General features: G+C 37.6%; 1 protein-coding gene across 6 annotated transcripts in view; it reads left to right on the top strand.

Annotated features, from left to right (window-relative positions):
• LOC133240019 (disintegrin and metalloproteinase domain-containing protein 32-like) overlaps nucleotides 1–10,882 on the top strand; it is a 173,773-nt gene extending 162,891 nt beyond the window's left edge. For all 6 annotated transcript variants that reach the window (XR_009734075.1, XM_061404539.1, XM_061404536.1 and 3 more), the window contains 3 exons: nucleotides 2,689–2,727; nucleotides 4,565–4,603; nucleotides 10,760–10,882. Coding sequence is in view for 5 of the 6 variants with exons in the window: in XM_061404539.1 (XP_061260523.1) it covers nucleotides 2,689–2,727; nucleotides 4,565–4,603; nucleotides 10,760–10,863 (182 nt within the window). In the remaining variant the exon portion in view is untranslated. The remainder of the gene's footprint in view (nucleotides 1–2,688; nucleotides 2,728–4,564; nucleotides 4,604–10,759) is intronic.
• The last annotated feature ends 3,461 nt before the right edge of the window (nucleotides 10,883–14,343 follow it).

A 14,343-nucleotide genomic window follows, 5' to 3' on the forward strand; every position in this document is an offset into this window, starting at 1 on the left:
GACTGAGCTACCAAAGAAACCACAGCTTGGGTTGTATTCATGTACAGCTTGGGTAAACAAGCAAGCAAATGCCTGATATTTGATAGATTGTACATGACTAAACTCATGTATAAATTTCTATAGTAGTTATGGATTGGTGAGAACTAATTATATCTACTTCCTGTGTTTTTTTTTTTTAAATCAGTAATGGATAGCATATTGTCCCCATTAATATTTCTTAAATAATAAATTCAGTACTTACTGATTTATAACTGGCCTACCTACATTCAGGGTTTCCCTGGTGGCTCAGCGGTAAAGAATCTGCCTGCAATGCAGGAGACCCAGGTTTGATCCTTGGGTCAGGAAGACCCCTGGCAGAGGGCATGGCAACCCACTCTAGTACTCTTGCCTAGAGAATCCCACAGATAGAGGAGCCTGGCAGGCTGCAGTCCATAGGGTTGTACAGAGTCAGACATGACTGAGATGACTGAGCAGCAGCAGCATACCAACATTTCAGTTTATCTGATATAACTTTTCAGTCCCCTTACTTTCAACCTTTTATTTAATTTGGTCTCTTGAAAATAGCCTGCCAATGATATTTTAAAATCTGTAACCTCAAGTGTCTCAGTAATTGAATTTAGTATGTCTATATACTTATATTTGCTGATATGTTTAGAGTAAATTCTGCCATTTTGTTTTGTTCTATTTCTCATGCTTTTTCAGTATTTTCTTTTATTTGTTGTATTCCATTATATTGATGTGCTTTCAATGTTTTTTCGTTCCTTCTATCAATTTGGTCATTATGTGTTCTAGTTGTATTCTTTTAGTGATATTCTTTAATTATTATGTTATTATATTGTGTTTTATTAAATTATTTAAATATAAAGTTATAATTTTAGGTATAAAAGTACTTATAATCTTCTTCTAACAATTTATGGATATTAGCCCATTAAACCTTATACTCTTTTATTCACTCTTTCATAGTATTATCATCTGGTTTTTAGTTACTTCTGAATTTTAACCTGATACAAATATGTCAGAGTTATCATTATTATTATATTTAATCATTATGATATTTAAAACATACCAAGATTTAACTACATTTTTGTCACTTTATTTACTCATTATTCTTTTTTGAATTTAATTCCATATTTTGATGTTCAATCTCCCTTTTGGTGAAGTACATCTCTTAACATTTCCATCAGTGAGTCTTTGTGTAGCAAACTGTTTATCTTATCCACCTAAAATTATGCCTATTTCATTCTCAAATGTGGGTTTAGGTAGTATGGACTTCTTGTGTGTGTGCTGACATCTGGGTTTTATTTTTTTAAATTTTTAATTAGAGGATAATTGCTTGTTTTGTTGGCTTCTTAGTATGAACTTCTATGTTGAGAGTTATTTTGTTTCCACTATTTAAAGGTATGTAAGTGTAGTGTGGCATTTATTACTGATGATGATAAATCTTTTGCTAGTGTGTTGATTCATTTATTCCTTTAAGATTAATATGACTTTCACCTAGTTTTTATATTTCTGCTGCTGTGTAACAAATTACCACACACTTAGTAACTTAAATCACATTCGTTTCCTGTGTGGAAGTTCTGTAAGTAGGAAATCCAGGTGGATTTGACTGGGTTGTCACAAGGCTGACCTGAAGGCCAGGCTGGGAAAAGGTTGTAAGAAAAACCCAATTTCCTGCAGCTTTAGGTCTGAGGTATATCTTTCTGTGTTGCCTGTCTGCTTGGGGCCCTTCTCTCTCTTTCAGAGGCCACCTGCGTTGCTACTCAGGTACCTCCCTTCACCTTTAAAAAAATAAGGGCATAGAAGTCTTCCTAAGGCTTTGACTGTCTCTTAACTTCTCCTTTCTACCAGCAAGAGAAAACTCTACTTGTAAAGGGCTGACCTGACTGGGTCAGGCCCACCAAAATGATCTCTCTGTTTTAAGGCCAACAGATTTGGAGCTTTAATTACATTTGCAAAATCTTTTCAGAGCAGTACTTTGAAGAGTATTTAAATAACCAAGGAATGGGAATCTTAGGGGGCCATTTTAGAATTCTGCCTATCACAACCTCTACATTTATACATTGGCCTTAGAGTTGTTATTTTGTTATAATGTATTCTGGTAGAGACTTTTTGTAAAAAATCAGGAACTTGACCCAATATTTTCCCGTTTACCTTTTATGCTTTCTATTTCCTCTTTTTCAAACTATCATTAGAAATATCACTTCTTTCCCTTAAATTTTCATTAGGATTTTGTGTTATTTTTACACCATTTCTCTATGTGTCAAATAGGAGGTGGAGATTACCCTGTCAACTACAGTCTGCCTAATTGTTTAGAAGTCAGTGAGGGTTTTTAATCACCACCTGCAGTAATTTGTTTACCAGTGGGTAACACATCAGGGTAGAACCTAGAGGCCAGAATCAGGTATTCGGAATCAAGCACATGTTCTGAGAAGTGACGAATCAGTTTTCTTGCTCCCCTTTCTATTTGGGAATTTGAAATTTGTGCTCTCTATGGACATGGTATATGGATAAAAAGCAATGCTATTATTTGCAGACTAACTTAGTAATCTTTTGAAATGATTCATTAGTGGTGATGAGTGGTATAAAAGAATTAATGTAGGTTACAAAATGTCCTGACATTCATTGGTTACAGAGGCACACTTTTTTTAAAGTATTAACTTTGAAGTATTATTTTTCACTTTCATTTAGGTCCACATCAGAAAGTAGCAGCCAATCAGATACTGTCAGGTAAGTGAATTAGAAAGGATTTCTTAAGATGAACAAATTGATATTCAACAAGTACTTGCTAAGTATTAATTGCACAGCAACAATTGATAAGGCATACTACACATATAGCTTCTAAAAGAGATGGTTGGTTCTCTTTCCCCTTAATATTTTTAGTAGTGAACAAAGAACCTGCCTGCCAGTGCAAGAGACATAAAAGACACAGGTTTGATCCCTGGGTCAGGAAGACCCCCTGGAGGAGAGCATGGCAATCCACTACAGTATTCTTGCCTGGAGAATTCCTTGGCCAGAGGAGCCTGGGAGGCTACAGTCCATAGGGTTGCAGAGTCGGACACAACTGAAGCAACTTAGCACAGCACACACACACACACACAAATTCCTTTTAGTATTTTCTAACCAATAACCAGTGAGTGTTTGTCTAAATAAATAAATGCTTTCTTCAGTTTGTTAATGTATTTTGGGAGTTTATTCTGGGGAAACAAAGGAGTAAATGATTGATAAAATGTTTATGGTGCTAACTCATAAATGGAGAAGTTCACTTCTTTATTTGGAGACTCTAGAAACCCAATATGTATGCTCTTGAACAACTGAATGAGTGCTTACCCTGGTCACTTGAGAAAAATTTGCTGAAGAAAAAGGTTGTAAAGGGAATAATAATTCTGTGTGTTACATAGCCTTTCAGAATTACAAAGTAGTTTTTTAAAAACTTTTTAATTTTGTATTGGGGTATAACTAATTAACCAAAAATTAATTGTGACAGTTTCAAGTGAAGAGCAAAGGGACTCAGTCATATATACAGTTACAAGTAGTTTTAATTAAGTCTCCCTCCATTTCCTGAAAGGTGGATATGTCTGTGTAATAATAGAATAATTGTTTAGTTTTCCACATCCAGCAGTTTGGGATGGTGTTACTCCACCTGCGTCCATGCGTGTGTGCATGCTCAGTTGCTTCAGTGGTGTCCAACTCTTTACAACCCTATGGATTGTAGCCTGCCAGGCTCCTCTGTCCGTGGGACTCTGCATGCAAGAATACTGGAGTGTGCTCCTGTGCCCTCGTGATTCCAAAGTATACTGCTGTCCCAGACACACCCAAGTGTACAGAGTAAGATGTCTAGATTGTACAACAGGGCCATTTAATTTCATTTATTCTGAATAGGTTTTCCTCTTCCATTATAATGCCTTCTTTTCTTATCCTTTATCTCTCTTTCATTATTATGATCTTTTCCTTTCAGTGACACTTATGGAGTCATGAGTTACTCTCACTAAGCTAAAAATAAAAATTGATTTTCATTAGTATGTCCTCTCGGTGTCAGGGAGTTATCATATGATCCTTAAACATAGTTACCTTTTCCTCACATTGGATGTATGTCTTATTACACTGTTATCATAAAGGATAAAGGCCATATTTATCTTGCTTCACACTGCATGGCCAGCATGTAGCACTGTTCTTGGTTTATGGTAAGTGCTCACTAAACGTTTGTTGAATAAAGGAATTAATTAATTAAGCTTTTCCACAGACATGCACACAGGCGGCCAGACAAAAAAAAGTCCACAAACACAAAAGTATAAAGACAAATACGCGACACACACACGTATGTATGTGTAACGCTTTAACAGCCTCCATTTCTCCCTCTCATACTATCTCTCATCTGGAACCTTGTCAACATAATTCATCTCTTCTAGGATATTAATTCACCTACACGGAGTGAGGGATGATAGCATAACCCACTGGAATATGTACATTTCTACTAGAGTAGTTCAGGTATAAAATGGCTTGATTGTCATTCTTAAGGTAGGCATGTTTCTTCATATTAACTTTAGACATTTTTGTTTTTATTTAGATCGAAGTCAGAAAGTAGTCCCCAAACAAATCGCAGCAGGTAAGTGACTTAGGAAATGTTTTTTATAAGTAAGTCAAAGTTGAAAATCAATAAATAATTGCTTAATATTTTTGAGCAGCTACAATCGATGAAGTACTGCAGTAAAAACAACTTATTAATATTTTCCATTCTGGGAATGAGTATTAATGAACTTAGTCTTTTCTTCAGTTTACTAAATTTTTATTGGTTGCCTACTTTTTTGATAATAGGGAAAAACTAGTTAAGTCTAATGAGAGACAAGATATTTATAATTATTTTGTGAAATTAACAGAATCAGAGCATTTTTTGTGCATGTTTTGTGATGAAATACACAAAGAGAAATATTTATTTATTTTTAGATCACATTTATACTCAAAAACTCAATATGAGCAACTGAGTAAATTATTACCACTCTTAAGAGGAGTTTATCTAAGAGACAGTTATTATAAACAAACTGAAATTCTACATGTTTCACACTCCCCTCCCCAATCCAACAGCCCACAATTGTGTTAATTCAGAGTTCTCGTGAGTTTTCAGTTTCCTGTGTGGCCTTGTGATCCTTCCAAAGTCATCAAATATTTACTGATCTGCTAATCTTCTTTTCTCCCTTATAGAGTTTTCATTTACTTGTACTGCTTGGCATTTCCCTTAAAGTGTCTTCTTTTAGTTACGTTCAATCCACTGATATTCCAAAATCTACTTTATACCCACAGATGGTTTTCAGGCTGCACCCCTGCATTAGATAGTTTCCATCCTCCCTGATGACGTCACTCCCTCCATTCAGGAAGCTGTTGACATTTCTATTTCCTTTATTTTGTTCTTTTTTTTTTTTTTTTATAATGTCTCCTAACATAGTTACTCTTTTACAGACATTGCTTCCTCCAAACTAAGTGTGAAGAAAAAGGCAGATGTTCTTTATTGCCTCCACTCTCACCATTACCGACGGATTTGTAATATAGCGCTCAAACACTCCCTGGAGAAGGAACTGGCAACTCACTCCAGTACTCTTGCCTAGAGAATCCCATGGACGGAGGAGCCTGGTGGGCTACAGCCCACAGGGTCGCAAAGAGTCGGACACTACTGAGCGACTTCACTTTCACTTTCTTGGAGAAGGCAATGGCAACCCACTCCAGTACTCTTGCCTGGAAAATACCACGGATGGAGGAGCCTGGTAGGCTGCAGTCCATGGGGTTGCAAAGAGTGAGACACCACTGAGCGACTTCACTTTCACTTTTCAGTTTCATGCATTGGAGAAGGAAATAGCAACCCACTCCAGTGTTCTTGCCTGGAGAATCCCAGGAAGGGCGGAGCCTGGTGGGCTGCCGTCTGTGGGGTCGCACAGAGTCGGACACGACTGAAGCGACTTAGCAGAAGTAGCAGCAGCAGCAGCTCAAACACTAATACTTCCAAACTGATGCTCCCCTAGTGCATTACTTTGCCAATAAGCTCTGAAATTGCTTAATATAATGACCATGTGTACTTTGCTAACCAACTTGTGGTTAGCACCTAGCAGAGTAAATGCTCACTAAATACTTGTGTAGTGGATGAATATCACATACATCTTGAACTTCACATACACACATGATTGACGTTATAACTACTCCAACTGTCCCCTCACATTATCTCTCATGGTAAAATATGTCATTTGCATAGTCATCTTCTACTGGAAGTGGTATTCACGACAGGGATAATCACCATCCTAGGACGATATATATCACATTTGAAGTGTGTGGTCTGGAGTGTTAACCCATTAGTCTAGCTTGTGTTTCAGTTCAGTTGCTCAGTCGTGTCCAGCTCTTTGTGGTCCCACGGACTGCAGCATGCCAGGCCTCCTTGTCCATCACTAACTCCTGGAGCTTACTCAAACTCATGTTCGTTGAGTCGGTCATCCAACCATCTCATCCTCTGTCGTCCCCTTCTCCCACTTTCAATCTTTCCCAGCATCAGGGTCTTTTCAAAAGAGTCAGTTCTTCGCATCAGGTGGCCAAAGTATTGGAGTTTCAGCTTCAACATCAGTCCTTCCAATGAATATTCAGGACTGATTTCCTTTAGGATGGACTGGTTGGATCTCCTTGCAGTCCAAGGGACTCTCAAGAGTCTTCTCCAACGCCACAGTTCAAAAGCATCAATTCTTCCATGCTCAGCTTTCTGTATAGTCCAGCTCTCACATCCAAACATGACTACTGGAAAAACCATAGCTTTGACTAGATGGACCTTTGTTGGCAAAGTAATGTCTCTGCTTTTTAATATGCTGTCTAGGTTGGTCATGACTTTTCTTCCAAGGAGCAAGCATCTTTTAATTTCTTAGCTGCAGTTACCATCTGCAGTGATTCTGGAGCCCCCCAAAATAAAGTGTCACTGTTTCCATTTTTTGCCCATCTATTAGACATGAAGTGATAGGACTAGATGCCATGATCTTAGTTTTCTGAATGTTGAGTTTTAAGCCAACTTTTTCACTTTCCTCTTTCACTTTCATCAAGAGGCTCTTTAGTTCTTCTTCTCTTTCTGCTGCAAGTGTGGTGTCATCTGTATATCTGAGGTTATTGATATTTCTCCCAGCAATCTTGATTCCAGCTTGTGCTTCATCCAGTCCTTGTGTTTAGCATAAACCAGAAAGCATTCTTGGATAATTCTTTCTGTTAAATTTAATAAGCTAGCAGACATATTTGCTCTGCCTCACTGTTATAGCACCCATTATGTTGTCCTTTTTTCACTATTTTAAAAAGTTTGAAAACCAGTGGGAGATGTTGATGGAACCAACTCCTCAGGTAAACACTACCAGGAGAAAAAAATAAATTTTTAAGCCAGAAATCAGATGGGTTATATATACAGTAGTCTGACAAATCCAGATATACAAATCCCTTTATTGGTTTGAGGGAGAACTAACTGTATTAACCCACTCCAGTATTGTTGCCTGGAGAATCCCATGGACAGAGGAGCCTGGAGGGCTACAGTCCATGGGGTCGCAGAGTCAGACACGAATGAATGACTAACACTTCACTTTCTACTAAGTTAAATAGGGGAGTTTCATGGTCAGAGTAGTAAGCAAAATCTCCTTTAAGTTTTGAAGATATAGAATAGCAGATGTAGCAAAGGATAGGAAGGGTAAACTTATGCCACTCTTATCACTGAATTTTCTCCCTAATCTTACTACCTATTTTATGTTCTCTGTTGATTAAACTCAGTTAATTTATTTTCAACTTATATTTTTACTCTTTCATTCTTTTGGTTGGGGGATCAGAAATAAGAAATCTGTGGATATAAAAGTAGAAAAGAGGCTCAAGAGTTTGGTTTTGACTTTTGATAATAATGAGTATTTAAAATGTAGCAGATATTTCTTTTTACTACAATTTTGAAGGGAAACAAGAAACTGCTGTAAAAATCTATTTTTTTCAGAGTGTATTGTCTCAAGCTTAAATTTATTTAGACCAAATCACAGAAAAGCAGTGAAACCCTTAATAGTAGGCAAATATATTAGGAACTATCTCTTAAAATAAATATGCTTTAAATTAAAATGAAGCTTATAATCCACAACTAATTCCAAAATATTTATTGGTGAATTGCTAAAGTACTTCACCAAAAATAATGCATTAATCTTTACTAACCTTGATTACTGAGTATTTAAATCGTTTATAAAAGACCTTTAGTCTTTTTTCTTCAGTTCAATAAAGTTCTTATAAGTTTGTTGGGAACTTGCTTTTGTGAATAAAATGGAATTAGATCAGATCAGATCAGATCAGTTGCTCAGTCATGTCCGACTCTTTGCGACCCCATGAATCGCAGCATGCCAGGCCTCCCTGTCCATCACCAACTCCTGGAGTTCACTCAAACTCATGTCCATCAACTCAGTGATGCCATCCAGCCATCTCATCCTCTGTCGTCCCCTTCTCCTCTTGCCCCCAATCCCTCCCAGCATCAGAGTCTTTCCTAATGAGTCAACTCTTCGCATGAGGTGGCCAAAGTACTGGAGTTTCAGCTTTAACATCATTCCTTCCAAAGAAATCCCAGGGCTGATCTCCTTCAGGATGGACTGGTTGGATCTCTTTGCAGTCCAAGGGATTCTCAAGAGTCTTCTCCAACACCACAGTTCAAAAGCATCAATTCTTCAGCGCTCAGCCTTCTTCACAGTCCAACTCTCACATCCACAAGTGACCACAGGAAAAACCATAGCCTTGACTAGACAAACGTTTGTTGGCAAAGTAATGTCTGTGCTTTTGAATATGCTATCTAGGTTGGTCATAACTTTCCTTCCAAGGAGTAAGTGTCTTTTAATTTCATGGCTGCAGTCACCATCTGTAGTGATTTTGGAGCCCAGAAAAATAAAGTCTGACACTGTTTCCATTGTTTCCCCATCTATTTCCCATGAAGTGATGGGACGGGATGCCATGATCTTCGTTTTCTGAATGTTGAGCTTTAAGCCAACTTTTTCACTCTCCACTTTCACTTTCATTAAGAGGCTTTTGAGTTCCTCTTCACTTTCTGCCATAAGGGTGGTGTCATCTGCATATCTGAGGTTATTGATATTTCTCCCGGCAATCTTGATTCCAGCTTGTGTTTCTTCCAGCCCAGCGTTTCTCATGATGTACTCTGCATATAAGTTAAATAAGCAGGGTGACAATATATAGCCTTGATGAACTCCTTTTCCTATTTGGAACCAGTGTGTTGTTCCATGTCCAGTTCTAACTGTTGCTTCCTGACCTGCATACAGATTTCTCAAGAGGCAGATCAGGTGGTGTGGTATTCCCATCTCTTTCAGAATCTTCCACAGTTTCTTGTGATCCACACAGTCAAAGGCTTTGGCATAGTCAATAAAGCAGAAATAGATGGTTTTCTGTAACTCTCTTGCTTTTTCCATGATCCAGCGGATGTTGACAATTTGATCTCTGGTTCCTCTGCCTTTTCTAAAACCAGCTTGAACATCAGGAAGTTCACAGTTCACATATTGCTGAAGCCTGGCTTGGAGAATTTTGAGCATTCCTTTACTAGCGTGTGAGATGAGTGCAATTGTGCGGTAGTTTGAGCATTCTTTGGCATTGCCTTTCTCTGGGATTGGAATGAAAACTGACCCTTTCCAGTCCTGTGGGCACTGCTGAGTTTTCCAAATTTGCTGGCCTATTGAGTGGAGCACTTTCACAGCATCATCTTTCAGGATTTGGAATAGCTCAACTGGAATTCTATCACCTCCACAAGCTTTGTTTGTAGTGATGTTTTCTAAGGCCCACTTGACTTCACATTCCAGGATGTCTGGCTGTAGGTCAGTGATCACACCATCATGATTATCTGGGTCGTTGACTCTAATAAGATACATGATATGCAAATTAGTTTATAAAATGAATTCATGATTAAAGCCACTCACTTTATCCATTAGGTACTATAGGCAAAATGCTAAGGCCTGTGAGTTTACAAGTACCAAAACCAAAACACTGTTTACAATATGAAAAAATAAAAAATGATTGGCTCAAAGATATGGAAAAAGTAAAATTGATATGTATTTAAATTTCTAAAAACAATGCAAAGATTTAACTTGTTATATTCAAGAACATTTTGTTGTATGTGAAAAAAATGTTAGATTTTCTCATTTGCAAGAACTTCTCATTAAATACGATGCTTCTCCAGAAATCACAATTGCTAGTTAATAAGCTACTCACAATTTAGTAATTTCATAAGCAAAATTATAAAATTTATTCCTAGAATTCTTTTTTTTTTGCCATATGAATTTTTCATTTGGCAGTATGCCAACTGTATGTTTTTCAGTGGAAGGTAATTTACTTGTTTATCAATAGCTAAGCAGAGAAGACTCTTGTGAGTCCTTTGGACTGCAAGGAGATCCAACCGGTCCATCCTAAAGGAGACTAGTCCTGGGTGTTCATTGGAAGGACTGATGCTGAGGCTGAAACTCCAATACTTTGGCCACCTCATGCAAAGAGTTGATTCATTGGAAAAGACCCTGATGCTGGGAGGGATTGTGGGCAGGAGGAGAAGGGGATGACAGACGATGAGATGGCTGGATGGCATCACTGACTTGATGCACATGAGTTTGGGTGAACTCTTGGAGTTGGTGATGAACAGGGAGGCCTGGCATGCTGGGATTCATGGGGTCGCAAAGAGTCGGACACGACTGAGCAACTGAAATGACTGGCTGAACTGAAGCACATGTGTCTTTGTTCTCTTCCACAGTAACTAACAATTCCTTCAGAAGGCAATGGATATCACTCGGGGTCTCACTGAAAAATGAAAATTCGACCTTTTCTTCTCTGGTCACAGCTGATGGAAAACAATAAACCAAGATGGACCAATTTGCAGGAGTGTCTGTTTTTATTTCCTCTCCCACTCTGAGGCATAATTTTGCCATGTCAGGGCCTTTGACTGAAGACAGTCAATCTGAACTCCCATGACTCCCTGAGCTCTTCTCCACAGCTTTCCCCACCACCCACTTGGGTTTATTGCCTAGGCCCCTAGTGGCTGGGGATATGCATCAACTGCTGTTACTCAGGGAAGGATCTGTGTGTGGACTGTGTTCCTCCTCCTGGTCCTTCTCACTGGACTTGGCTGACGGCATGCAGATCTCAGTTAATACAGCTATTTGCCCCCCTCCCTCCCCACAACTGCAGAGCTAGGGCTAAGGTAAACCGTGCTTGCTCAGGCCTCACATTCTGCTTGCCACTTTTCTCGTGCCCCTCGGTTGAGTGACCCATAGGATGAATCCCGGAAGACAGAAGGACCCAGAGAGCTTGGGCTTTGGTCTCAGGAGCAAAGATTAATACCTTATCAGAGTTTGATATGAAGATTGATAAATTGAGTTAGGAAAAATATCTCTCATTTTCCTTTTTCTGAAACTATGTATTAAATTGTTCAGTTTTTCAATAAATATTTGGCAAAATTCATCAATGACACTGGATCTTTTTTTGTGGGAAGATTTTAAATTATGGATTCAATATCTTTAACAGAGAACTGTTTAGACTTTCCATTTATTGTGATTTTTTTTCAGAAGTGGTTATTTTAAAGCAGCTTATCCTTTTCATTTAATGGTCAATCTTTTGACATAAAGTTGTTCATAATATCCTTTACAGTGTCTATAGGAGCTAAAGTTATGTCCCTTTTTTCATTCCTAACTATGGTGATACTATATGCATCTTTGTTTTCTGTTTCATTGATTTATGTCTTAATATTTGCTCATTTCCTAGATACTTGAGGGGAAAGTTTAGCTCATTGTTTTTAAATCTTTTCTAATTTATTTAAAGATATATATTTGCTCTATGAATCTCTTTAGCTACATCTCACAAGTTCTGATGTGTTAGTTTGATCTCAGAATTATGGATTTCTTAGAAGTATGTTGTTTCATTTCTGAATATTTGGATATTTTCAGTCTCATCTTTTCTTAATTTAGTCATGGTCAGAGAACATACTTGCATACTTCTCATACTCTGAAACTGTTGTTTTGCTGTGATCCACTCTATGGTGTATTCTGGTGAATGTTCCATGTGCACTAAAAATGTACGTTTTGTAGTTGTCAAATATGTAAATGTCAAGTAAAGCTTATGAATATTCTTTTTGAAATCTCATATGTAAATGAGATTATACAGTATTTATCTTTCTGTGTCTTAACTAACTTCACAAATGTCCTCTGTGTTTATCCATGTTGTCACAAATGGCAGGACTGAGAAAGGGCAGGAGTGAGTAGGGTGAGATTTCCTTCTTTTTCATAGCTGAATAAATATATCATGTTTTCTTTATCCATTTGTCTGTTATGGACACAGGTTATTTCCATATCTTGGCTATTATGAATTATGCTGCAAAGAACATAGGTATGCACATATTTCTTTGAGATACTGACTTAATTTACTCCTGATATATGCCCAGAGGTAAGACTGCTGGATCATATGGTATTCTATTTTTAATTTTTTGAGGAACTGCCATACTGCTTTCCCTAATGGCTGTACCAGCTTATATTATCTCTTCCACAGCATACTGCAGCTCCAATTTTTCCACAGACACACTTGATAATACTTGTCCTGTTTATCTTTTTGGTAATATCCATTCTAAAAGTTGTAAGACTTTATCTTGTTGTGGTTTTTATTTGTATTTCCCTGATAATTACTGATGTTCAACACTTTTTCATGTATCTGTTGGTAATTATATGTCTTCTTCAGAAAAATGTCTATTCAGCTCATTTTGCCCATTTTGTAAGTGGAATATTTGTGATTTTTTTTTGCTATTGAGTTACATGAATTCCAAACATACTTTGGTTATTAACCCCTTCTCAAATATATGATTTGCAAGTATTTTTCCCATTCTGTATGTTGCTTTTTCATTTGTTAACTGTATCCTTTGCTGTGAAGAGCTTTTTAGTTTGCTATAATGAGAGAAGAGAGTGACCAACTACAAGACAAATACAAAACTGTTAATAAAATGACAATAATAAATCCTTCCCCATCAATAATTACTTTAAATGAAAGTGGGTTAAACGTCTCAATAAAAAGATACAGAGTGGCTGAATGATTAAAAATGAGAGCAAACTCCCACTGTATGCTATCTACAGGAAACTCACTTTAGATTGAAGGTATACATAGGCTTAAAGCGAGAGGAAGAAAAAGATATTTCCCACAAATGATAACTTTAAAGCGAGAGGAAGAAAAAGATATTTCCCACAAATGATAACCAAAAGAAAGGAGTGGTTATATTTAAATCAGATGAAGCAGACTTCACATCAAAAACTGCCTCTAGAGCCAAAAAAAAGATCATGACACAATGATAAAAGGGTAAATTCAACAGAAAGAGATAACAATTGTAAATATACATGCACCCCAAATCAGAGCACCTTGTGTATAAAACAAGTATAGACAAATCTGAAAGAAGAAATGTAATAATAGTAGGAGATTTCAGTGCCCTATTTTAAACAATAGGTAAAACACAACAGAGAATCAATAAACAGCAGACTTGAACAGCAGTACAGACAATGTGGACCCAACAGGCATATACAGAACTTTTCACCCAAAGCAGAAGAATGCACATTCTTGATTATATATTCCCCAAACATTCCCCAAACAGGTCAGAAAACAAGTCTTAAATTTAAGAAGATGGAATCCATAACAAGCATCTTCTGCTTTATATTAATATTTTTTCATATGCTGTGTGATCTGCTCCCATTGAGGCTGCATGCAGTTTTTCCCTGCCTGAGCTGTTGTAGTTGTGGAACATGACCAGGCAAGAAAGCCACACAAACTCTTAGCTCTTACTAGATGTAAAGGTAATCTTCCAAGAGTAAACTCTATTCAAGTTCGTGTCTGCCTTTGGTCATTTTCCAGGTCCTTTGGGTTTTTAAAGGTATTTTGCCAGGCATTTATAATTGTTTTCTGTGTGAAGAATCAGACTACACATTAGTGTAATCTTTACCAGAAGTCATCCCCAGGGCTGGACTTGGTAAATCACAGAATATATTAAAAAAAAAAAATTCTTGGAAAACTGCCAGATTGTTCTCTGGAATGGTTATTACTGCTTACATGCCTACAAACCAAGTCTTATGTTTCTCTTCATTCTTACCTGCACTTGATGCTATTCGCCACCCTGCTGCTAAGCTGCTAAGTCACTACAGTAGTGTCCAACTCTGTACGACCCCATAGACAGCAGCCCACCAGGCTCCCCATCCCTGGGATTCTCCAGGCAAGAACACTGGAGTGGGTTGCCATTTCCTTCACCAATGCATGAAAGTGAAGTCGCTCAGTTGTGTCCGACTCTTCGCAATCCCATGGACTGCAGCCTAC

Source organism: Bos javanicus, chromosome 27 (assembly GCF_032452875.1).
Source record: "Bos javanicus breed banteng chromosome 27, ARS-OSU_banteng_1.0, whole genome shotgun sequence".
NCBI lineage: Eukaryota > Metazoa > Chordata > Mammalia > Artiodactyla > Bovidae > Bos > Bos javanicus.